General features: G+C 33.5%; 1 protein-coding gene across 1 annotated transcript; it reads left to right on the top strand.

Moving 5' to 3' along the window:
- On the top strand, positions 1-27592 carry LOC129233429 (peroxynitrite isomerase THAP4-like). The gene is made up of 4 exons (XM_054867459.1): positions 1-153; positions 20529-20879; positions 26308-26325; positions 27226-27592. The coding sequence occupies exons 1-4, from the start codon at positions 1-3 to the stop codon at positions 27583-27585; spliced, it is 882 nt and encodes a 293-aa protein (XP_054723434.1). The 3' UTR covers positions 27586-27592.
- The last annotated feature ends 258 nt before the right edge of the window (positions 27593-27850 follow it).

Raw genomic sequence — 27850 nt, 5'->3', positions numbered from 1 at the left:
ATGGTTGTCTGTTCGGCGGCGAAATGTTCCAATTCGTCTCGAATAAAACAATTACGATTTTTTAAGTTTCCCAGTGAGGAAACGAGAAGAAAAAAGTGGATGGAAAGTTCAGGATTAGAAACAGAACCAGGTTCTTACGCTAAATTGTGTGAGGTAAGTAGAAATATTATTTAAAAATATTTTTGAAATATTTCAATGATAGCGAGATGGAAATTTAATCGTCTGTCAGTAAAGAGATGATCGTAGTGTACTAATCGAGTTATCAGGAAAGCGGAGGTATACAAGTTCGCCATATCGCCATATTTGCTCATTATCAGAGAGAGAAAGAGAAAGGAACAGTATTCGTAGCTATGTCTTGAAAAATATGGTTGGTTGTGCGGCACCAAATTGCAATAACTCGTCCCGGAAAAATTTTTAGACTTTTTAGATTTCCACGTGATGAAAGTCGAAGGAAAACTTGGATAGACAATTGTAAATTAGAAAAATCTGAAGCTGCTCCTTACACCAGATTATGTGAGGTACGCTTATATCATAATTCATGATATTCGTTGAACGGAAATCGTTGTAATCATTGTCGATTCAAACGCCGATTGTAAATAACTCAAATTTAAAATTATCATTTGTTTTATTAGAAATTTAACCTTACAGTTGATTGATGTAAATTTGCATTATTTTATGTAAAATATTTTCTTAATTTTATTTCCTCTTTAGAAATAATCTGTAGGCTCTATGGATTAGAAATCTTTCATGAATTAAATAATAATCTTTTTCACAATAGACAAAGTGGCAGTTTTGAAATTTCAAAGTTATTATAATTCTGTTGAATTCAATTGTTCATCTCTAGGTAATAGTGCTGTATACCAAAGAAATTTTTTTCCTTAGAATTTATTTATTGCATTGATTGTGCTGTAATTTTGATAATGGTGATTCTAACGATGTGTCTGAGTATGTAGTTCTCAATCGTATTAAATTAGATTTGATCAGGACTCGATGGGTTTTTAACGATGATCTTTAAACTTAAACCTGTTCGTTTTGACTAAGTTATAATCAATTTTCAATTCACTGATTTATAATTTACATTTTCAAAAATAAATCTGTTTTCTGTTTAATCTTTTAATGTAAAATTATTGTTTGTGTTAATGTAGAATGATGTTACTAAATTTTTAAACTAAAACTCGGGGCATAGCCCTGAAGGGGGGGTGGGGGGTCAATGTCTTTTTTTTTCTGTCCAGAAATTCAATGTCATCGAATTGTAGGATTTCAGATCTCATATCAAAAATAGTTAGGGCATGGGTCCCCCTCCTAAACATGCATTTTTATGAAATCATGCCAATTATTTTTGAACTTAGAAATATTAGAGCATACTTAACTGTTGAATGAATAATGATTCAGATGCACCTTTACAGAATCCAAACTGAAAAAATAATTCAATGGTATCAGTTACAGAATTGTACAGAACACAACACATTTTTGGGCATACAGTAGACTCTCAGGCTGTCATCATTTTGCTGTTGGAAGCTATTTTCAATAAAACTTTTTTTGCTGCTCTTAAGTTTTTTTTTTTTTTTTGCTTAGTCATAACAAGATATTTTGAAAAACGATGAATACCCACAAGAAAGTATTGAAATACTATTTCATTTAGATTTTTCCTCATATGGTGGAATTGCATTAAATTATTTTTTATCCTATGTCAGCTAGGCTGTGGCATTATTCGCTATAAGCCTTCTGGCAGTCCAATAAAATTTAGCCTTGGTAAAGTTCTGAGGAATAAAAGTCACGAAACAAGTCGGTTCAAAAGAATGCATCAAATGTAAAAAGCTCATAGTTTCGTCCGAGGAACACAATGGACATTCACTATTGTTTGCTACACCGATAGTGTTGAAGGTGACCAGATAAAAAGTTATGTCCTGTAGTTGTTCTAAAATTTGCAACAAAAATTGCTCTTGGTAGGTCCATTGGGACCATTGAAAAGAGGTAAAATAGAGGGAGTGAAGACTTTCTTATGTGAACCAAATACCCCAAGTCACGTGATTGAATTTAAAGTAAAGCATTGGAAGAAATGGGGCTTCTTTCGCTTGTTTCACACAAAATGTTAAAACCATTCATCATTGTTGAGTCCCTTGACTTGGGGTCTTTGGGTCAGATTTTGCTAAGCCGATGATTGGACCAGGGACGTAACTAGAGGGGGGCAGACGGGGCTCGAGCCCCGGGTGCCAGATTTTGGGGGCGCTAAACTGACTAAATAAATGCTTAAATTTAACTTTTTTAAAAAGAACAAGTTATCAGAACCCCCCCCCCCCCCCCCCCCCGCTGGCAGAAAGTTTGCTTAATGTGGATTAAGAGTGGGAAGGATAGACAGAGAGTAGGAGGGCGCAGTAAATAGCATGAATGTGTTTTCTCAGAGTGACCAATACTTGTTATATCTTATCTAAGAATTTTCAACATGATGTCTTCCTCTCAGCTTTTACAATGACGAGAACTTGTCTACCCCACCACAAGGGCCTAAGGGAAAATCGTTACACTCTTCCCTTGGCCGTAGCCCATAGGAATTGGAGCCACCATCTTTATCCAACAGAACCATTCTCTAAAGAGTATCTTCTCTAGCTCGTACCACGAACTTTTTTTCTGCTTTTTACTCCGTTCTCGAGATATTTTTTGCTCATCTTGTATCAGGCTTGGAGTCAATTACGAGGGAATGTAATCGATTACGATTATGATTACGAGCCCAAAAAAGGTGGGATTACAATTACGATTACAATTATAATCCTCGGGCAAAACGTAATTACGATTACAGCAACTGTCCGATTATGTAGGAAATGTAATCGATTATGATTATAATGTGCCGATTACGATCTTGATTACGATTACAGACTTATATTATAATTTGTATATATCACTCATTTGCATCAACAACGTGATAGATGAAAATTCTGATTTTTGATTTATTATTAAAGAGATATTTGCAACTACCGTGTAGTATTACCTTAAAGATTATTTATTTTGTATTATTGAGCTGTTGAGGAAAAGAGCCTTATATGAAAGATAAAAAAAAACATCTAGAAAATTCAAACTGTGTACATTACACAATGCTACAATGACTGTACAGGTATAGGCACACTCTTATTCAAATGGATACACAGTGCATATTGTTTTTGACTCAGCTGCCATTGCAGTTGTTCTGCCTTAGCCTTGGCTTAAGGGCAATGACTTACTGCTAAACTGCTCAACATTTTAGAGCTTATAATTTCTGAAAATTGCGTGGTATATTTCAGCATTGTATTCTCAATTATTTAGTATATTATCAGTTAATTTAATACGCAGCTATTTTTAAGAACCTTATATGGATCTTTATGCAGAAAAACTGCAATGTTATAAAATACTCAGAAAGTGTAATAACTAAAAGATACGGAACTAAACAATTGAAAATTTAAAAAAAAAGGAATTAAATGCCATTTAAGTGTAATTAATACTTCAAAGATGTCTGGTTTTTTTCCCCCCTCATTCTTTGAGAAGAGAAAAAAATTCCAGCAATGCTAAACAATTATTGAATTGGAGCAGATGACGAAGAAGTGAAAAAATACTTGGGTAGCATTATTTTTAGCAAAAGGATACTTATGAGTGTTGGACCCCTACAACTCTACAGGATCAATTTTATGATCATTTGATAAGCTATTTGCTTATGCTTTGATTTCATTCTTGAATCAATCACGTACTAAAGAAACTGCACTTTTACAAGTACTAAAAGGTTTCAACTTAACACTCAAAAAAAAATTAAAAATAATAATAATAAGATTGGGCATAACATGTTTTGCTATGATTTCCAATTTTTTGTTATACAGCTTTTTTTTTTGCATAAATGAGTATTTTATAATAATATTTATACATCGCAGTTTTAATGCAGCAGTTAAGTTCAATTTTTCTCACTTTAAAAATGTGGCTTAAAATATAATTAAATTTCAAAATTTGTGTTAATTCCTTGATACAATAAAACGTAAACAAATTTTATAAAATCAGTCAATGCAAACTTTTTACTTTCATACATACTCAATAATTAGAGATAATGTCAGTTGTAAACGTATAAACATACATTTAAGATGAAACTATGAGAGAAATTATTTTGGAAACATACAAAAAAATCTTATTTACCACGGTTTAGATTAGATGTCATGTAGCAAAAAATAAATGCAATACCTGTAAAGGCAAGAATTTTTAAACTCACTGAAGAACACAGAATCACTGAAACACAAATGCGAATTCGGTTTTCTTTTGCCAAAATCTTTTTTCAGTCATTCACTATTTTCTCATGAAAATATAAATAAAACCAAAAGCTTTTTGTTGCGCAAAACTTAGTTGTACTTTTGATATCATTGTACTTTTTCTGCTGAAATACGATTTTGAGGCTGCAATGTGCTTCGCTTGATTGCCTAACATTGACAGATGAAAGGGAAACTGATGAATGACCAATTGTAAAGATTTGGGAAGAGGTTCCCGAGAAGCCCTGAAACGCAAAAATGCCCACAGGGTACTAATTGTACTAAACACTTAAAATAGGGCTTGATTTATGACTCTCGTTTGCAAACAGGGACGAGTGGGGACGAGCACTGAATAGTCGTTTAAAGAAAGAAGTCGTTTTCTATGTTACTATTGAACTCAGGGCTGTAAAAAAGCCGGCTTTTTTTAAAAAAAGCCAGACCGGCCGACTTTTATTAAAAAAGCCGGCTTTATTTGGCCTTTTTAAAAAAAAGCCGGTCTTTTTTGGCTTTTTTGCATTACATACTTTACTACTTATACTAATGCCCTCCTTACATTTTAATAGGATAACCAATGTTAATTCAAGTAATAAAGCAATGCTTATGCTGAAAATATGGTGATAAAAAGAATATACAAACAAAAACTGCAAATGATTTCAAATGTCTGAGAGAATCCTTACGCTTTTGTTGCTTACTCTTCCACCTTCAGCATGGAAAAGTGCTTCCATATTGTCGCCTCAGAGCAACAGTAAGACATCTAATCCCAGAAATAACAATATGATATCCTACTGTTGCTCAGAGACGACAATATGACTTTAAACATGTTTATCTTTGATTACAATACAAGAAAGTATGTAGTATAGTGACTCAGAACAAACTGGGAAAATTTAAACTTAAAAAAAATCAGTTTTCTTAGGAAGACAGTGAAAAAAAAAAAAAAAAAAATGCTTCATTGAAATGTGATAAAAATTTCTCATTTTTTGTCAAATTGTTTCTTTTGAATGATTGTGTTACAGCTTAAAACAACATCTGCATAGTATTTTTTGTGTGTACAGTATTTATTTTTTTAAAGACTATTCTATGCTTTAAAAAAAACATATACTACAAAATAATCAAATGACACCCTTCTGAATTTAGCAAAAAACCAAGATTAGTAGAAGAAAAGAACTGATGCTTGAAATATTACTAATTTATTAGCTTCAAAATTAAGTGCTATCATATATTAGCTGAATAATTCCAGGACTTCATATCAAAAGCGCGCCTGGGGGAAGGGAGCAGATACAGGTCAGCTGATCTTAAAAACAGGTCACTGCTAAAATGCAGAACTCTTACTTTTTTTATATTCTAAAGTTTAAAAAATAATTTATTTCAAATGAATTTAATTATTTTATTTCCAAGTAGATAAATAGTAAATAAAATACATCATTGCTGAATTACTTGCTTTGAATTTGAATGAAATGTTATAAAATGGAAAAAGACACCTTCCCTTTACTTAAACTCTGCTGAAAAGATAAACATTGGAATTGCATTCAGAGGTATGTCAATTGGACAAAGAAACCCATTCTGCACTATTTGTAAGGTGATAAGGAGGGTCATGACCAGTATTCTTTAGTGGTTTCAAGGCAATTCTAGAAACTTACAATTACTCAGAATTCAGCAGAGGCTAGTCAGAAAGAAAGAGTGGATATCAATGGGAATGATCCTCTAGTTTGAGTGACAGGAGCAGTGACATACAAAAGTATTAAAGGTGCAACTAAAGATAAAAACAGGTGGCAGAGTATTATTATCCTGAAAGAATGTTCCTTCCTTGTTCCAGAATTGGGGAGCTGGTGAATGAGCAATAGTCAATGACAATCCTAGTTGAGTAGGAGGGGGGGAGGGGAGGAGAGAAAGATTGCAGAAATAGAGTGAGGAAGGTACTGCTGCATTTTATTCACTTTTGTGTTCAAAATCAACAGGGTTCTGGTTTCTCATCAAACAGGCAAGAACAGAACCATTTCACAAATAAAAGGGGAAGAAGGGTACCTTTCAGGAATGGAAGGGCAGACAGGTCACCCTCCCATCCAAGTCTGGGGGAATAAAAAATTTATCTGACAACTATTGGTTACTGATCTAGTTCCAATAACCAATAAAATAGCACCTCTTAAAAGAATGGAATTGCAGATTGAAAATGGTATCACAATTCTTTTCTGCTTTAAAACCATTTTGAACCTTTGAGTAGCTCAGTTCAAATTTTTAGTGATCACTATTATTTTCCCAAAGTTATAATGGCTTCAGGATGTGGGAGAAAACAAGCTTCAGAATGGAATGAGTTTACTGAATTTGGCACAAAAGTGAAGTGCAAACATTGCGAAACTGTTGTTAGCAAAAGAGCTGTAAGAATAAAAGAACATTTAAAAAAGTGCAAAAGGAATATTGCCCCTAGGACTATTGAAGAAACTGATATTGCAGAGATTGAGCCTCCTACTAAAGTGCCCAGAGTTGAAGAGTGCAATAATGACTGTGCAGAAGTTCCTTCTTCAAGCAAAGAACAAAAGCAGAAATCCATATTTTCTTACGGTGTAGTTACAACAGCATCTCAGAAACAAAATTTGGATAAATCTGTTGCTAGATTTTTTTATGCAAACAACATAGCTTTCAATGTTTCAAGCAATGTAGAATTTAAAAAAATGGTTGAAGATTTAAGACCTGGTTACGTTCCTCCTAACAGGCATCAACTTTCGGGGAAATTACTTGATGAAGCTTGCGATGATATTGAAAACTGCTTAAAGAAAGAACTTGTCGATGAAGCAGCTCTAACTTTAATCCTTGATGGATGGTCAAGTGTAAAAAATGACCCAATTTTTGCCTGCAGTATTCATACCGGAGTTAAATCTTACCTTTTCAAGGCTATGGACTGTGGTTCGGAAAAGAAAACAGCAGAGTTTTGTGCTAATTTTGCGAAGGAAACACTAGAGGAAGTCGAGATCAAGTATAATAAGAAAGTGTTCGCTATTTGTACAGATAATGAAAATAAGATGACTGCTATAGGAAATCAAATTCAGGAAACTCACCAGTCACTTTTGATTTATGGATGCTCAGCACACATGCTAAATCTTTGTGTTAAAGACATCATACCAAATAGTTTAATTAAACATGTCTTAGAAGTGCAAAAATATTTCAGGAATAAGCACAATGCTCATGGGTGGCTAAAGGAGAAAAATGGCTTAATGCCTCAGATACCCAATGACACTAGATGGAATTCACAAGATGAATGTCTAAGAACTTTCATCATTAATTTTCACAAGTATAATGAAAACAGATTAGAGCACTTGGATGAGTTTGATCAGCAGATTGGAAGTATACTGACAAATGTTGGTATCTATACTCAAGTTGTTTACCTACGTAAGCAGCTTGAAATTATTTCAAAAGCAATCAATGAACTTCAAAGCGACAACGCTACTTTGTCGAAAGCAGTGGAGACATGGTTGAATGTTATAGGAGACTCATCTTTAGAAAGCCATGAAGCAAAAATTAGAAAAAGATTTAATCAACACATTGAGCCGTTTCATCTGCTAGCTCACATGACAGATCCCAAATACTTTGGCAAGCGATTGACAAATCTACAGGAAAATGAAGCGGAAATGTGGCTTGCAGAAAAGTACCCTCAATTTCTACCCGGTGTACTAAAATTCAAGATAAAAGATTCCGAAACCTATTCACCATTACTTTTTTCTGAAAACGTTATCGAACAATTTCCAGCAAGAAAATGGTGGAATTTAGTAAAAATCAAGGCTTCAAAAACCAAGAGTTCAATATCTGATGATTTTTGTGATTTTTTTTATAAAATTACATAGTTGTCCTCCATCTTCTGCATCCATTGAGAGGATTTTCTCAAATTATGGCTTTATTTGGAGCAAAGTCAGAAACAGCTTAGGTGCAGAAAAAGCCGAAAAATTAGTGAAAGTGTACCGATATTTAAAGGCTCAACCAAATGATTGGTAATTTATTTAATACAGCAGCAGTCGTATGTGATCTTTTATATACATAGTGAAACATTCCTTTATAATAATTTAAATTGTATCAAAAAGGATCATGTCCCTAATAAATTAGTTTTTTTTCTCTATTTTTGTGATGTAGCAAAATTTTAATGTGTTGGTGGTTTACTGTTTGGGTGATTAAACAAAAGCAGAAAAAAAGGTAAGAGTATACTGTTATTTAAAAACTGAACCAAATGACTGGTACTAAAAGCAGCAGTGTTTTGTGATCTTTTGAATACTTGAACTGAAAATAATTTCTAATCATTTAAATTCCATTCAATAATTTCATAATATAGAGCAATAGTTTGTTTTGTTATGTTTTTTTTTTTTTTGTACTGCACATTGTTATTTAACTGTCTAATTTTTAACCATTTTATTAAAAGAGTAGTAATTGCATTAATGATATATAATTTTCATTTTGATTAAATCACACTAAAAATACCAAAAAGTATTTTTTCTAAAAAAGCCGGCTTTTTTAATAAAAGCCGGCCTTTTTAAAGTGGTTTAAACCAAAAAAAGCCGGCCGGCTTTTTTTGGCCCGGCTAAAATCTGACAGCCCTGATTGAACTATGTTATCTTTTTACACATTAGTAAAAGGGCGGTTTTAGTTTAATGTTTTCACTTTTAGAAAGTCAAGATTACACGATTACAAGGGGAAATTACGGATTATTTTACTTAGATTACAGTTACGATTACGCATGAAAATCCTAATTATGATTTTGATTACAATTACCTCAGTATCCCATTGACAGATTATGATTATGATTACACAAAAAAGTAATCGATTACTCAGATTACGATTACGTAATCGGCGATTACTCCAAGCCTGTCTTGTATAGTTTTAAATCGGAACAAATCTGATATACCCCCCTCTTGGCGACTTTTTCCTGTTGGCGCCAAAAAAGTGTCGCCAAGAAAACTATGTATGACATCATATGTCATACATCGTTCTTAGCGATGCTTTTTTAGCGCCAACAGGAAAAATTCAAATTATGTCATTAATTATTTAATGAAATTAATGCATTAATTTTTTCCGTTGTTTCTCCGGGATACGAGCCCTCGGTCTCATAGTACTTTCGTAATGAGACCTCGGCTCGCCGGCCCTGCCTCGGTCTCATTACGAAAGTACTATGAGACCTCGGGCTCGCCAGGACCTCGCTGCCGCTCGGTCCGTTATCCCTCCGACTTTTAATATACATCACAGTCGGATATAAGTCACAGATCTCCTCCGTTCAGTATACAATAAAGTCACAGATTTTATGTGAAATTAACACCATTTTTGTGCTACAAAAATGCCAACCAGACCAAAATACAAACTACCAGAAACACACTAAAAACACAATAATTCAAAATATGTTCACTTACCTTTTTTACTTTTCTTTTACTTCCTCACGTGAGGCAGTGCACATATGTTCCGCTCTTAGGGAAATTATCCCATTTTTTATTATCATTACTTTACAAAAATATTTAAATTATGTTTGTTTTGACGAAAAACATTCCAAAAAAAAACAACCTTATTTTACTTGTATTTTGTACTCCACCCAATTAATTTCGCGAATTATTTCCAAAAACTTTACAAAAATATCCTCATTTTTGTATTCACAATTTTCTTTGTATAAATAATAAGCTAAATAAAATTTAAAATCCCCTAATCTATTATATGTTGGTAGAGTACTTTTAACGTGTCTCCATGTGGATTCAATTGTGTTAGTGTGACATTTAGTTTCTGGATCTACAAAATTAAGTTTATGGTTGACTGTTAAATGCTCATACCCCTCCTCCCCCAATGTATCATGTGCCCTTCAACAATCGGAGTGCACCGTCGTGCCTGGTAGTATCCACTGCTTAATTGCCAAAAATAGAGTTTCCCTACCCCTATCCCCAACAGCAACCAAAAAAGTTTTCCCCGAACCCCGTTCAACCCCCCCCCCAAAAACCCATTGTCCCTCAACTGCATGTCCCCGATTATATTTTCTTTTCCCAAATTTAGATTCATCAACTTCAATAACTTTCCCAACCCCCCCTATTTGTTCGGATTTTAATTCAATGTAATTTAATATTTCTTCATTAATATAATTTCGCCAATCGGCTAAAGTTTGTGATGAAAAAAAATATTGACTTTCAATATCAGCAGTTTTGGTCCCAATCAAAATCTCATATGTTATCAAAAAAATCTCCTCTATTTTCAACTTGCTAGAACTAAACCATGACCCACTCCTGATCGTTGCTTCTTTTCCACAAACAACACCCCCAATAACCTTTCTACAAAAAAAAAATTAACCCATCTGAACATTTTTTAGTTTTTTTAATTTTCATAACAGAATTACATCTAGAACATAACATTTCATTCTTAAGTAAACCAATTTCCCTTAAAAATTCTAAAAAAACCTCTTTATTTTCAATTAGTTTAAATATAAAAAATCTATTTAGGACTCCGGTACGTCCAAACGTTGGACGACCTGACGAAAAAGAAAAAGAAGATTCATTCAAAAATTTCAATTGATACATTTGGACAACATCACAAACCGAACTCATAATTAAAATAGAAAATTCAACTAAATTAACATTAAAAAACAACAAGAAAAAGAATACTCTAAAATAAAGTTTGAATTGAAACTTTATTTTAGAGTATTCAACTTAAAATCTCCCTAAGAGCGGAACATATGAGCACCTACCTCCTACCACACAGACACGTGCAAAAAGACAGACTTCGAGAAACTACTTTCCAGCGTTCAAGTTGCAAAACCAGGGTTGCCAAGTTATCGCCTTATTGGCGATTTTCGTATCGAGCGAAAAATTAAAATCTCGCCAAGAGGGGGGCATATCAGAGGAGAGCCTTTAAATCAATTTTAAGATATGTCGAAAAAATTATTTGACGCTGAATTCAGAAAGAGAGCGAAAGACCATTGATTATATAATTTGAATGTTGTAATACAAATTTGTTGAATTTTATAATTTTTCTCATTCGTGGAAAAAACTCTCGCACTATAATAATGGAGATTCAATTTAAAGTTCGGGAGGCTGCCAATTTTTCTTTAGAAAATACTAGGGTTATTTTGAGGATAAATTGAACTAAAACGATAAATTTTCGACTTAGTTTCAATATATTTTTTCCACCCACACAATATTTTAAATATGCTTAAATCATCAACGTCAATCAATGTGTCAGAAATCAGCTTTTTTTACGGCTCTAAACTTGAATTTTTCTTTGGTACTTTTGATGCATATTTATAATTACAGTAGAACGTCGCTTGTCTTGCTCCCGTTTATCCAGATCTCCGCATTATCCAGATCAAATTTTTAAAGTTAAAAAATATATTCACTGAAATTATATAATTCTAAATTATGATAGCCGGAACAAAACTGTCAATGTAGCAAATATTTGCTCTTTATTTTGATTAAATACACAACTCCTGCATAGGACGTGCAATGAATTATAGTCATCTAATAAACAACATGGCATGTTTGTAGTGTCATAGATAAGTTCGGGCTCATTTTTGAGAGCCCGGGCCCGCCCGAGCCCAAAAATTTGTAACCGTGCCCGCCCGAGACCGAGTGATATTGTCTCGTACCAAAATCCGAGCCCGAAGGGCGCCGAAACGAGATCTTGCCCCTGTTCGAAAATTACCTAGTTACGTCCCTGGATTGGACTTGCTCCTTCCATTTTAATTCCTACTCTAAGATTGGGACTGGGGAAAGAAAGTGGCGGAGCTTAACAGAAGAGCAGAACATTTTGGGACAAGACATTTGCCAGCAGGACTGAGATAAAAAGCTGCACTGCTTGTTCAAAATCGGGACTTTCGCTCACTTTTAATTATTTAAATGTTTTTTCAAGATCTTGCTTAAAAATGTAAAAACAAATAAATCATCTAATATCACATAAAACATTTTTAATGTTTGAATTTCAAAAAATTTCTGAGGAGAGCCCTCAATTCCTAAGTATTAATTCAAGAATGATTTACTGTACAGTGAAGGTTTAATATACAGTGAAACCTCCCTTAACGGACACTCCCGAATAACGGACACCTCTAATTAACGGACATTTTTGCAAGTCCCAGTCCCTTAATATAGGAAATTCCATGTAATTCACTCTGAATAACGGACACTCCGAATAACGGACAGTTATTTCACAAAAAATTTCCCTTGCAGGCGTAGCACTTCCGTTTTTTTTTCTTTTCACAGAATATCTTAGTAACTGCTTGCCTTACAAAGCTTTTCATCCTCCACAACTGATATTCCCCCCCCCCCATAATTTCCTTATTACTGTTTCTTGGAATTAAAAGGGTGGTAATGGGCAGAGGCAGCGATTGGGGCTTAAAAGTTGGGGGCAGAAAAAAAAAGAACTAAAAGACATGGTACTTTTTGCAAGCAACAAAAAATGAAAAAGAAAAAAAAAGTCATAATTTTGTTACGGCTAGTTTTGAGAGTAATAAAGCAGATAAGAGAAAATTGATGTCAGTCTTACAATTAACGTATGTTTTTCTTAAGATTTCAATGAATTTTGTACACAATAACTATTGAAAAGTTAAGATAAAAAGAGGAAACTGGGGCTCTCGGGAGATGCAATTGAGCGTACCGGCGCGGCGCCGGTAGTAGTCGGCTTTATGGCGCCCTGGTTTCGTTGGGTTGTTTAATTTTTAGACATGAAAAAGATTTGCCCATATTCAAGGTCATATTGTCAACTGTCAATCATGCAATAGTGATACTCGAAATAAAATAAATAAATTAAACATAAAAAGTAGAGAATTTTCGGAAGCACTGAAATACAGTAAAGAATTGAAAAACTTTTTCCTGAGCAAAAGGGACACTGAAGGACTTGCTAAGGTAAATGATTTAAATATTTATATTGAGAAACAGGCTTGTAATGCAAAAAAGAGATGTCAAACGGTTTTAACTGATTACTTTAATTGATTAAATGCTTTTTAAGACAAGTGTGTGCTGTCAGTATATTTTTATTAAGAAAAAACAGATTAATTACACTTGATGTAAAATGTAGTAAACCTTTCGCAATTGTTTCGATTGTGTTCTATAAAGGGAACAACAGCCCATTTTTAAAAAGGTAAATTAAGTAGTTCCTCCCTAATAGCGGACACCTCCCAATAACGGACAAAACTTCTGGTCCCTTTAATGTCCGCTATTCGGAGGTTTCACTGTATGTCCTTTGGTGGCACATTGAATGAAACTAAGTGACCGCTCTGTCTACATTTTATGCACTGGGTGGGTGGGGGGACATTTTCACATTATTAATGACCCGCTGACCCTTTCAAGCAGTAGAAATTCAAAAACCCGTTGTTTTTTTTTTCAATGTCCTAATTTTTTGAATAACAGCAAAAGGTTCAATCCAATGTTTGCCTCGACTGTGTTTTAGTCGGGTTGAACCTCTCTTCGTTTTTATTTGCACTGATGATGGCATTTGTATTTTAGAGTGCCGAAACAGCTGTTTGCTGGTTTTTTAACCTTTTTTCATTTTGTATTTGTACTTTATATACGTTGTCATATTTTATTCACTATGCAGTACAAAGTTTTCGACTACTTTTTATGTAAAAGGTCACTTGTTTGTCAGTGTTTTGCGGATAGCAACTAAAAAGTCTTTAAAATGTGTTACTTTTGAATTTGGAAATTGCTGAAAATGACTTTGAGTATTTTTGATGTTTTACCATGTCAAGTTTTTTTTTTCGGATTGTCAAAGCAACAACACACTGTTGTTTAGAACCGTGCGTCCATAATCATATATTCATAGAAATTTGAGCATCAGAATTCAGCCAAGGGTAATGAACCTTTTAAAAACTTCAGGCCCATTTTAAGATTGATCTTATCACTTGTTGCATTATTTATTTGTAGGATGCTCTTTACTCTTGTACCAACTGAGCTACCTGGTCTCCTACTCAGGATGTACAGCAATATGTCATAAAGCAACAAAATAAATTTGAGTTGTAGTCTCTATATTGTTCAAATATTTTTTCAGTCTTATACAGTAAAATACCTTTATAACGCCAACCTATATAATGCAATTCTCTATAAACCACACAACTTTTCAGAAGTAGACAATAAGATTTGAAATTAAAAAAATTCTTTGCAAACATAAAAATTGTTACGCAAATTAAATTTATATAATATCATTCATGTACTTTATAAATCCTCTATTTTTCATTGCAGAATTTAAAAATAGATAAAATTTTCATTTGAAAAGTTCAAAAACTAAAACTTATGACGATGTCCAAAATCTGTTACCTACTGGACAACTGTATGTCCAAAATCTGTTGCCTACAGACCAATCATTAAATTTGCTATTTATTTATTTTATAAATACCTGCTGTCCTTTTATGTTTGTGTATGATGTTCTAGGTGTACATGCTATGCAATAAGAGCAAAATTGATTTCAAATTCCAAAATTTTAAAAATGGCTCAAAAGCAACGTTTTTGTTCCCACCTTTTGAGAACTACCCAGAAACAGTTTTTCACCTTTCTATCTTAATTCAAAGCTTTTAAACCAAAATTAGTATTCACAGTTAACAAAAAATAACGATGACTCTTGAAAATGCAGCTGTTAGACTATGCAAATCATAAAGCTAGCAGAAGTGCAGGATAATTTTCTTTCTTTTGATGCATTTTTTTAAATTGTGAAGCATATTTATTTGTAAATGACTAATTGTAATATTGGTGTTTTAAAACTCATTATAGATAAAAGTCAATCAGAAGTGCTAATGTATAGAAATACAAATTAATGTTTTGTTTCCTAATTTTAACAGCAACAAAACTGTAGCTCAGACCTCTGCAATGAGTTTAGATTATATGTTCACTGAAATGTCAATCAGAATTCTGCTGAAGAATTCTTTAGAACAGTATTTTTCTGCCCGGGTGATTTGAACTCATGATCTTCATATACGCTTAGCATCTAAGAAACAAAGGCACGCGGCTCAGATGCTCTAACAATCTGAGCCGCGTGGCCTTTGTTTCTTAGATGCTTTGAATCGAAGCAATATGTAACAAAATACAGTTGAAAACCAATTACTATCCACTCACTAGATCCAGGATGTCAGAATCACGAAAAAATGTTGTTTGCTGATTATTTATGAGGCCCTAATTACTATAATAAATAATAATGCATCTTAATATTCACAGATGCTTGAAATTATCAAAATAATTAATAATATTAAATGAAAGAACCATTTAAATTCCTAAAAAATTTACGCATTCACAACACCCTAAAAAAAGTCATAGCTGTATGCTCCGAAAGTGTTAGCAAAAGAAAAATAATGAAGAGGAAGAAACATGTTTATGAACCTAAATGTGCTGTTTTTATACTAGTGTAAAAGAGCTTATTTGTTTTTTTTTTGTTTTTTTTTTGTCAACTCATAGTTTTTTTTTTTGTGTGTGTGAAGGTTTCATTTCACACATTCATTTTTGCAATTAATAGTTGTTACTTGTTGCGTTTGCATTGAAATACAGTCTCCACTGTATCAAAAATCAAAGTTCAGAAATCTGGTATTTGGCATTTACTGCTACAAGTAGGGGAAAACGGGGCACCTTTTTTTTTCATTTCTTTATTTTTCAAAAAATATTATCAATTTCTCAATGCAGAAGTGTTCCCATGATATTGTGTAATCTTTTCTTTGTGTAATCATTTTTTTTTTGGGGGGGGGGGGGGGTCGGGGAGGGGGGATTTAAAAAATGTATTTCTTTACTTTATGGTATTTTTTAAAAGTCTGCAGTTGTTCACATTGCGCCCCTAAAGGGGGCGCATGTGAACAGGCTTGGAGCACATATGAACACAGGTAAAAAATGCAGAAGTACAGTGAAACCTGTGTAAGTTGACCACTCGCGGTGCAGTACTTTGATGGTCAACTTAGACAGGTGGTTAACTTATAAAGGGCGGTAATGATTTTTTTTTTTAATTTTTTGTCATTTCTTGCACCATGTATTCATTTTTTGAGTTATTCACCCTTATTCTTTATGTTCAATTCACTTTCATTGTTCAACATTATTGAAAGTGAAACAATAATTAAAAATACTATTCAAATAATTTTGTTATTTTTTCCTTGTTTTTAACTATATTAGACTGTAGTTTTAGAAATTGCATATGTACCGGCTAATTTTCTCTGGCTTTCTCCATTTTCAATTAAATTTAATATAATATTTCATACTTTTTATTAATCTCAAGTTCAACTAACTTTCTTTTTCAAGCCTTTTTTGAACAACTTATAGTACAAAGAGCAATAAGCGCGACTCTCCCAGTTCATAAAGGCAAAATTAAATTGTTTTATCTCTTAATCCCTTGCGCCAGAAACATGTAACTTTACCCATTAGCAGGCCTAGATCTGCGTACCCGCGGTGCGAGGGGCCCGCGTCCTTAAAGGGGCTAACGGCCCTAGAAATTGAAGAAGAAATCGAAAAAAACTAGAACTAAGACTCATTCACTTTACAAATAGACACAGCTGGCCACTAGGGAGGGGCCCTACACATTTTGCTGCAGGGGGGCCCAAAACGTATAGATCCGGGCCTGCTTTTTTTAGCACAATTCATGTGTTGCCACAACATAATGCAACTGAAAGAAAAGACTTTGAACTTTTCTATTGACACCTATTTTCATTGAACAGAGTACAAAAAGCTATCTTATTTAGAACAACAAATGAAAAACAAGTTGAGAATAAAGAACCGCATAAGCTTTATGCTGCTGTTTAGTTAGTATAATGCTAGTCTGTCATCAAAGCATTAAAAACATTTTTGGAAAGTTATATAAAAAAAAAATAATAATAATAAATGAATAAATAATAAAATAAAATAATTTGCTGAAGAATGTTTAATAAAATAAACCAAGTGGTCAACTTACAAAGGGTTTTTACAATACTCCAAACCAAATTTGGCGTACATTAGTGGTCAAGATAGACAGGTGGTCAAGATAGAGAGGTGGTCAAGTTACGGAGGTTTTCCTTCACTATGTGAGATAGGACTAATTCCGTTCCTGACAAAAGCGGTCAACATAGACAGGTGGTCAACTTACAAGGGTGGTTTGTTGACCACCATTTTTACAGGTTTTACTGTATCATATTTTGAAGGAAAATTCTTCAATATGGAACATGTACCTAAAACAAACGCGCTGAAGGGTTTGTAACCTATACTGCGTCAGTTTCAATTGTACAGTAATTGTTCTACTAAGAAAATATATTTTTCTGAATATATAACTGCTCACTGTCAAATTCGAAATTCTTGTAGCCCAGTGCTTCTCAACTTTTTTTACTTTACGGCACACTTGATAGTTAACTCGATTCTTGCGGCACACTGAACCAAATTTCATAGGTCAATATGGTTTCCATTTTCCATATGGATTCAACATTTAATTTTTTAAATATTTCTGTTTCTTTAGAAATCGAATTAAAGTTCATCATGAATTTTGGTAATTATTGTGACCAGCAAGTCCCAAACTTTCACTTAACACAACTGAGAAAGTTATGCCTGTCTTGAGGGAAACTGACGCTTTTTATTCAGCTCTATGATGAAAAAAGCCACAAGAAGTTTTTAAATCGAGGATCTAGCCACAATATTTTGTTGTACTTGAAAAGTGTCAATGCTAAGAATAATGTAGTAACAGCTCATAAATGACATGATAAGAAATTTTTAGGTATGTGTACTCCATTTACTAATAGCCAATATACGTTCAAAGACGCTAAAACCCAGTTTTGAGGAGCGGTCACTCTGAAATCAATAAATTTCTCTTGTGAAAAAAGTTCTTCACTGATCGTCAACGGATCACGAACCCAGTCATATTGTTCCATGCCAGTCAACTTGAAGTAGCACTTAAACTTTGTTCTGAGTCATGACCAAATATTCTACCATCATTTTAAGCTTTTCTTTCGTATTGTAATTATAGCAGGCAGCATTGTAATGCTGTAATTTGAAACTGCGTTGCCTTCATAATACTGTCAGGCTAGGTTTGCCCTAAACTATTGTTCATCCGTTTAAACATGTCCTGCGGGCCACAATCAAATTCCTCTCTCCACTGCTGAATTTTTGGTTTGAATCCGTTTAATTGGGCATACATATGAACACGATACTCACCGCGTCCATGAATTCTTCGATTCAGTTCGCTACAATTTTAAAAAATATCAGCCGCGCACGCTTGTTTTCCCAAAAAATATTTGTCTTGTGTCTTTTAATATACTGGTATGTTTCGTTTCGTCGTAAAACATCAGAAATAAGTACCTTGTCTCCCAACTCAAAAATTCTTGGCTAGACCTTGCTTTTCAAAAAACCGCGAACCACCGTGTGAAGAAGCAGGGAGTGATGATCTGCCCCCACGTCTTCCAAAAGAACAATGAAAATATGAGAATTAAGTGGTCTTAATTGTATGAAGTTGACAGTTTTTACTGCTTCAACCATTGCTAACTTCAGCTCATATGTCATATTGTTTGCCAGGAGAGTTTCACGATGGAGGAAACAGATTTGAGCACTTGTATTTTGGTTTTTCGCATTCAACAAGAACCCTTCGATATTTCCCATCTTTGCAACTGCTCCATCACTTCTTGCGTGTGTGCAGTTGTAACACTGGATCCCATTGCTTTTTGATAATTTAGCTGCAATGCAGAATATTTCATCACCCGTTGCATGATGAGAAAGTTCTTTGCAGAAAATAAAATGATCTTGAATGTCGTCCTCATCAGCAAACAGCAAGCATAGTGCACCTTTTATATCTGTTGATTCATCAACTTGGGAAAAAAAAAAAAAAAAAAAAAATCAGCTACTTGTAGTTTATCAACCACTGTTTTTAATGACCCTTGCCATGTCATTAACTAGTGGTCTGATTTCGTCGTCTGGAGTTGGCACTTAGACCACTTCATTCATTACATCGGAACCTGTCGTTCTTTCGTTCTTCGTGCGATTTTTTTACATGTTGGTAAAATAAAAATTCACACCATCGGTATTAATTTGATGAAACTAGGTACATTATATGTGATTTCTTGCTCAGGTAAAAAAGGTGTTCTTCCTCATTCTACAACTCCAAAAATACCGTGGCACACTGAGGATCTTGTCGCGGCATACTGGTTGAGAAGCACTGTTGTAGCCTATTCCGATCACTGAATAGACTAGAAGAAATCTTATATGACTACATAATACAAAGAATTTTTTATTATGTAAGGGTTATTCCACATAATTGCTTTTAAGCTTCACACATTTTTTGATAATGTATTTTAAAATGATTTTGAATTCCAGTTTTTGATTTTACTGAAAATATTTTTTGTCTTATTATCTTCTGTAAGAATTATATAACACTAAATTCTTGATCAACTATTTAGTAACAAGAAAAATTAAGAAATAAAAATAATAAACATAATTGAATGAATATTTAATATTAATAACAATTAACAATAATTTTTCAAACTAATTATAGGAAAATAGCTATTTTTTAACACTTACTTGTACAATATCCTGTACTAATAATAATATTACGAGAGCAGCTAGAGGAACTGTTCACTTGTGCCCCTAGATGTTGTGTTCACAAGTGCCTATCGTCTTTAGAGGTAACTCACAAAATTAAGGAATTTTTAATTTAGTAAAAAAAATTAAATATTGTCATAAATTTACTTTAATGTTCATACAGTAAAACCTATTAAGTTGACCACCCTTGTAAGTTGACCGCTATTTTCAGGCACAGAATTGGATCTTATCATATAATTCAACCTCTATAAGTTGTCCACCCGTTTATGTTGACCCCTAAAGTAGTGCACCGCAATTGGTCAACTTACACAGGTTTCACTGTACTATGTTTCGTAATAGCTTTAGATTAGCAATTAGTTTTAAAAATGTTATCAAGTGAAGAAGAGGATGATAAAGTTTTTTCAATGCCTGCTAAAACAAAGAAGTGGCCACCACAGAAACATAAAATGGCACATTGCTCTAAATGTTAGTCCAAGAGATACAACTACTACTGTCCTTATTTGAGAATTTTTCCAGATTTTATGTTTGAAGTGATCTTAGTAAAACATACCATGTTCACATGTGCCCCGTGTTCACATGAGCCCTCTTTTGCCTTATATGTTAAAGACAGTTAGTAGGATTTATAAAAGTGATTTATCAAGATGGTAACTTTAATTTGGAAGAACATGAGAAATTGATATGCTCTTAAATTTCTGTTTTTCTTTTTTTGATGGTATTGTTTGTTTGTGATAAAATACAGATTGAAATCTCTCTCTTTTTTTTTTTTTTTTTTTTTTTTAAGTCAAGGGAATTTTTTTTTATTAAAAAAAATATTTGCTTCTTTTAGATACACTTTGAAGAAAGCCAATTTGAATTGCACCGACAAGACGGTTGGAGGAAATTAAAACCAAATGCAATTCCCACGATATTCCCGGATCCTCCTGAAACACCTCGAAAAGAAAGGAAAGAAAAGGCTGCTTCACGTAAACGTAAGCGATCAAGTTCTGTGGAGCCTGCAGTGACTCCAAGAAGAAGTAGCAAGAAGAAGAGTTTAGCAAGCCATGATAGCACTGCTGATAAAAAAAGAAAATCTGGACGCAAAAAGCTTAAAGAATCTCCATCCACTCAGAAAAAGAAACATGGTGGATCTTCACAACAGAAAGAAAATGTTTCGCCTCGTCTGCGCAGCAAAAAGCTGGTCAAAAAAGAGGTATTTTATTTTATCTGCTTCTTATTGGACACTCAACACACAATTCTAAATGCAAGTTGACCTAATGATTATATAGTTGAAACTTAATTTTTATTATACTCAGTGACTTCCTCGCTACAGACCTGAGCATGACTGACTCATCCTTTCAACCCTCCTAGTAGTGTACATAAACTTATGTGTACCTCCCCCCTTGCCGCAATATTCATAGGTGGTCAAATCCTCCTCTATTTTTTTAAAGTTTTAATTTAATGTTATTTTTTTCCGAGTATACGCCTTCCACCCTCTTGCGGCTGTGATTTCTTCCGAGTGTGAGCCCACACTGTGAGTTGCAAAAAATTTGGAGTAAGGGGAAAAAAATTGAGGGTCATAGATATACCATCTTTCCTTTTTTCTTTTTTTTTTTTTTAAATTTCCGAACTGTCACTTCATCCTCACATTCTCTTTCACTCCAAGCTCTTATTTCTTTTGCGCCTGACTTAGGCATATTAGTAAGGAAATTGTGTATTTTAATGAAGGGAATAGATAATTAACACTCAAAATCCATTTTTTAATTTTTGCCAAAAACAATGAAAAATAATAGTAATTATCAAGTTAATTTTCTTGACGTAAGTTAACAAACTGATTTCAAGGCTGGATTTAAAAAATGCGGATTGCAATTTTTAAACTGATGACTTACATGATTTGAATCAAAGAAATCTTCGAAAGCTTGCGTTATATGAAAAATTTAAAATACCCAAAATCTAGAAATATATGCTTGATTAAACTCAGCCTTGAAATTAATCTGTTGAAATTATTTGTTAAAACTATTTTTATCCTTAGTATTGTTTTTCATTGCTTTTGGCAACAGTTGTAAAACGGAAGTACTTTAACTCAATAATTGCGATAATTTGTCTTTTTTTTTTTGGCTGCCCTTGGTTTGCCATATGATGCAGTTAGGAATACTGCAAAGAACCTACATATGGGTGTATTACATAGTAGGTGGCTTCAGGCTGACTTTCAGAGGCAGGCCAAACTCCTTAACCAGCTGCCTCCCAGATTTCAAGGGAGCTGCTTGGTTTGAGTAGAAAAAAGATTAAAATTTTTATTTGGCTACTAACTGGACGCTGCTCTCTTAATAGACAGCAGGCACCTTAATTTGATAGGTGTTACTGAAAATCTACTGTGGGGGGGATGTAAAATGGCAGCAACATAGGTCGCTCAGAGGGGGGGGGGCAATAGCCCCCTCACTTCTAAAAGAGAAGGGACCTTGCCTTCAAACTCTTTCAAATTCAAAATTAATGATTGCTCAAAAATGATAGTATTCACATCACAAATTCACATGTGTAAAGAACAAAGAATTGACTTAATAAGTGTGTATTTTATATTTATTTCTAATGATGTTCTGGATATCCGTATCCGTTACTTTTTTGACGAATCTCTGAAACGAATCTTTTATATTCTAAAAATTCCTAAATATTTGACTAAAAGACTCGTAAATCCCATTTAAATTTGGTTTTATTCCCTATTTAAATTATAAGGTATCATTTCCGAAGCCAATTGGTCCCCCCCCCCCCTCACAAAAAGGAAGGGATAGTAAAATATTTTTAAAATGTGTGTATTTGTGGCATGGTAGCTCCTAAACAGATGAACCAATTTTGATAATAGTTCTTTTTTTCATTCAAAAGCAAAAGGTGACTTGATCGAAAGTGTTCTTAGCTTGTTGTTGTTGTTAGCAGTTTTATAGAACTTTAATCACCGGATATATGAATTAAAAGCTGACTTAACATTTTTCACCATTATGGTATTAAAAACTAACTTGTACGTTAAAAATATTGACCCTAATTGAAAGTACGAAGTTTTCTGCGTTTGATATTTGTTTGGAACTTCCAAGTTATATACGGTAGGAGCTATAATCTTGGTAAATAAATTTTAAATGCAATTTTAAGTTAAGTTTTATACGTGTGATTGGTAGCAATTTCGTAGTCAGAAGATTAGGAGAAAAAACTGAATGATTTAAAACTTCTATCTGCTGTCAGTTCATATTTGTTAGCAATGTGCCTTGTGACCTGCGAAACTCATCTTCATATGAGGTTGGTCTTCTGGGACATGTTTTTTTTTAGTTTTTAATTTAATATTGGTTTTTGTTATTGTTTTGGGGTTTTTATTATTCTTCATTTTGGTTTTTCTTGGCATCCTTCAAAAAAAGTGATACTAAATTCTCTCTTTACTCTTTGTGAAGGTGTTCTCAGCTCTGTTGTTGCATCGGCTGGGATAAGTTGGTTGGAATGGGTCAGTGCTGCATTTATGATGAAATAAAATGCGAAAAATCATTTCTAGCCTGTCTAGAAGCAGCTTCACACTCTTGCTTCTTTATCCTACATCTAACAAGCAAGCTAGAAATAATTTTTCACATTCTATCTAAGCATTAATGCAATGCTGACCTACTCCTTCCAACTCTCCCTCAATTTTAACGGTGATTTCCTTAAAGAGTAAATCATAGTCTGGATTATATTTTCGCAGTAGATGACATTTTTTGAAGAAACAGTGCCATTAGCCTGGCAGGAATACCTCCCATAGCAAATTTTACACTTGGGTAGTTGATTTGGGTTTAAAAAAAAGCATGAGATCGGTATCCGTGAATCTTGAAATTAATGGTCCATATCTGCGGATCTACTTTTTTAAAGATTCGGCACATCACTATTTATTTCATGCTTTTAATTTTTCATAAAATTAAAATCTTCATTTTTGAGGCAGTGTCCCAAATCTCTTAAAGAATGAAGTTAATATCTTATAATATATTCCCCCCCCCCCCAATTTTCCATACAATGGTCAGATTTAGGGGTGGTGTCCTTCTAGCCCCGCCCCGCCCCCACACACACACTTTTGGGGGGCACCAGAGGATACAGGGTGACGTCCCATGCACTTCGAATATGAAAATTCAATATATTTTTTGACAATTAGAGTGAATGATCAAGCTGAAAACTTGGATCTTCTCCAAAAATAATTTCTTAATTTCTAATATCCTCCAATAGATGGCAGTATGAGCAACTCAATTACTACACTATAGTCTCGAAAATCCAAGGTAATTGGTGCTCACATCAACTCAAATAACTGAAAACTTGGATTATGCAGAAAATTCTCCCTGATTAAAAATGTACACTATTTGGACAACATAAGGAGGAAAACTACTTCCTTGTGTCTAGAAAAGGAAGTATGGTTTTCAGAAAAAATTTATCACTCAGATTTCAATATAAATTTCCATTTTAATTACGTCTAAACAAATTTTGGCTTTAGATTTTCACGATGTCCGTACGTATTTATTTTGAAAATTAGTAGGCAATTAAAACGTACAGTCGAACCTTGTTATCACGACACCTCTGGGACTGTCAACAAAGTTTCGTCATAGCCGGAGCGACATTATAACCGAAATAGTTTAAAAATTCAGAGTTAAACATTAGTTCACAATAAAGTTAGATTTAATAAAGAAATTAATAGTGTTTATGATTTTAAATAGATTCAACTAATGTAAATTTGAGTTATTGGTGAGTAAAAAAAAAGAATTTAAGAAAAACTTTACTTGTGATTTTTTTTTTTTTTTTGAATTCTACAATACTTTCCAATAAGTGTTTGCTAAACTTTCAAATAACACTTTTAATCCTCCTTCCAGCAAAATTATCAGGAATAAAGAAATCAATTCAAGACTCTTTACTTTTGTCCGCAATTTGATTAGATTTTGACGGCTTAGCCCCACCTTTCGAAAGGTGAAAAAAACTTTCTACATTTTTCATCCACTTAAAGTTGTGTGTCCCTTTTCAATATAATGAGAAGCTCTTATCCCTTTTTCTCTCATGGGAGAAGCTTGTAGTGACCACCTACAGCTTAAGGTAGTTATGGTCTTTCTCTTCTCCTGCTGTTTCCCTCTTCGGGTATTACAATCCACCCGCTTTGAATTCCTTTCCATTGTCCCTCTTGTCAAAGTCTGAAACCTGTACCTTTCGGAACTTATCTACTCGTCCTCCACCATTTTTGAGGTGTCATGCCTGGTCAAATCTCTTGTCTGAATCTGAAGTTCCTACAACAAACATTTCCAGATGTTTTCATTATTTTACGGAAAAATTTTCAATTGCGAAGAAATATTTGATCCGGTCTGTGCGGCTCGAAGTGTAATTGTAACCGGAGTTGCGCCCCAAAAAAATGCCATAAAACCCGGAGCCACTTAACATTAAAACTGTATGGCATTAGTTCGGGACTTTGAAAAAGCGACGTGGCATCCAGAGTGTCATGAAATCCGGGTGTCGCGATAACAAGGTTTGATTGTGCCCGAATCCATTTTCACGAGCTTTCCATGGCGTCTGTATACATGTGCGTGCATTCGTTTGTATCTTGGTTAACACAAAAACGGTTAGTTGTGTATGGTTTTATATTCGTATATGCAACTCATGTGGCACCAAGTTGTGCACTTCTTTTTATTGCAATTGAATCTTCCAAACAACATGTTAACACGTTTTTTGTGGCAAATCAATTTCAATTTTACGTGTTGAGTTATTATCTCCAAGGCATTTCTTAATCCATATCTTGTAGGTGATGAATATTTTGTACCACTTAGGGCTAGTGTTGTTGAAACCAATTTCATTCAATGTACCTACTTTAATTATGTATTTTTATTTTTATACTGAATGTAGTTACTAATTTTTACTGTAATAAAATATTTTTTTTTTTTTTTGAATTTTAATGAAAATTAGTGTTTTTGCTACTAAAAAAATTAACTTGAACTATAAATAAAGCACCTTGGATTAAGCAGAACCTCAAACTTTCGAGGCTTGGATTTTCAAGACTCTATGTATTTACAGCAAGTTGTTTCTCTTCATTCAAAACAGCATACTATGGGGGCAGCAGTTCTTATCTGTGCATCTTTTTAGCTTTAATGTTTTGCATTACTGCTAACTTACAAAATTCATTCTTCATTCATTCGCCAATTCAAAATTCATTCATTCGCCATGGTAACATAATTAGATTTTAGGTCTCCAATATTTTTTTTTATTTTTTATTTTTTTACTTACTTCCCTGTAATGTTGCTTCAGAAGAATAGAGAAACTAGTTGAAGCCCCTTTAGATAAATGATGCATTGAGGTATGAGAGGCTCTTTTTTACTATGCTTTACATCCTGGCCATACCTCACAGCAATGCAGGGTGCAAAAGAATGTTTAGTAACATATGTCAGAGGAGGTCAGAACTATGACTCGACGTTAAATTGTGGATATCACAAATTTCCACAGCACATGCACGCTGACTTAGTTAATTTCAAAAATCTTTCTTAAATTAATTACAGAAATTTTATATGTTAACAAATCACTGCAGAACACTGATATCCACACTCATTTTTCATACATTTTAAAATTCATAATGTGTTATGTTTGTGTTAAATGTATTAATTAAGAAAATAAGCAAACCAATAGTGCCATTTTTTTCTTTCAAATATGAAGTTAGATGTATCATATTCATATGCGTATAGTTTCATGTAATATATCGCACAGTCAAAGTGAAAATGTTTTAATGGTTTAACCCCAGTTTCGCCGACATTTAAATTTTCTTCCCCCCTTAAATATATCAAAAGTATGATTAAAACTGAAAAACAGGGGGGGGGGATTTTGTGTGTTCAAAATTAGAGAGACACCATTCTAATCTCAGTCATTAATTTGTTGCTATGCTTAAAAATAAACGAACAACATGGAGTATTAAAGCAGAAATCCCAACGAGCTAAGCAAATTTGTGATTTCTGCGATTTAACTTGCATTTATGTCTGAAGTTTACCTTCAGAAAAATTTAATCATAAGAACTAACAAAACTATTGTTTTGAACAAGTTTCAAAGATAATTTTTGAAGGCTGCTAAGTCAGCAAGTTATAACAAATTTTTCAGCAAAATTGAAAGCTATATTAATTTGAAGAAGAAAAAAAAAGGTAGGGTTATAACAAGTTATTAGTTTCTTTCAAAAGAATATTCTTAATGATTTATATAATTGGTGCACCTTACAGAAAATATTAAACAATGTTTTAAAGGTGCTCACTTGTATTCTCGAATTGTTAAAAGCACAGACCTGCCTTTTCGAAGCTAATTGCTTGTTGTAATTTTTCATTTTTATTTTGTAAATCAACACCGCTATTTTGTGTATGTGTTTGTGATGACCAAAACAGAGATTAATTACAGGTAAGGGTTTGAAACAATTGTAATGCTTTAATTTTTAATTGTTTGTTTTGTGTTGGTTAAAAAAGCGGGCAAATATAGCGTTGGCGTTCATTACAAGATTTTTAAAGTTGACATGCTGGCAACTTATGTATTTTATCTTTTTTTAGCAGGTTATTTCTGATGAATCAGAGGAAGAATCGGAAGAGGACGATGAAGCAGAACAACAAATGGCCTTTTTGAAGAGGGAGAACGAATGCATGAAAAAAGAAATCCAAGAATTTGAGAAGCATAATCGAGCCATGAGCCGTGTCATTCTGGAACTGGAGAAGGCGAACAAAGCAATGAGCATAAAATTGCAAGAGCTGGATAAAGACAACAAAATTTTGACCAAGAAAGTGAGTGACCTGGAAAGATTGAATGAAGACCTAAAGACAAAGCTGAATAACTCTTTTTCAGAAGAACAGTTTGCTAGATTGGATAAAATGAAACAGCTAGGAAAAATTGAGAGGTATATACCAGCCATAAAATAAGGCTAAATTTTACAAGTTTACTTGAAAGGATGACATGAAAAATGTTTCTGGTGTATGACATTTCTTTTGCTGTCTGTGCATATGATAGAATGTTAGGTACTGTTGAATGAGACTGAAATCATTCTCGTTTAAAGACGAGACATGACCAGAGTATAAATATATAGTAAATTCATATTCATTACCATCAATTTCACTGTTTACATGGTTTCGGATCAAGAAGCATTGGATTTTAGATCAAGATGAAGGAAAACAAACTTTTTAACGT

Source organism: Uloborus diversus, unplaced genomic scaffold, assembly GCF_026930045.1.
Source record: "Uloborus diversus isolate 005 unplaced genomic scaffold, Udiv.v.3.1 scaffold_408, whole genome shotgun sequence".
Taxonomy (NCBI): domain Eukaryota; kingdom Metazoa; phylum Arthropoda; class Arachnida; order Araneae; family Uloboridae; genus Uloborus; species Uloborus diversus.
This window is presented reverse-complemented; position numbering and strand designations above follow the sequence as displayed.

Excerpts from the sequence above, each read along its gene's own strand:
- LOC129233429 (XM_054867459.1), top strand. The coding sequence starts at position 1 with ATGGTTGTCTGTTCGGCGGCGAAATGTTCCAATTCGTCTCGAATAAAA. Across the intron at positions 154-20,528 it reads CTTACGCTAAATTGTGTGAG|ATACACTTTGAAGAAAGCCA; the intron begins GTAAGTAGAAAT and ends TGCTTCTTTTAG.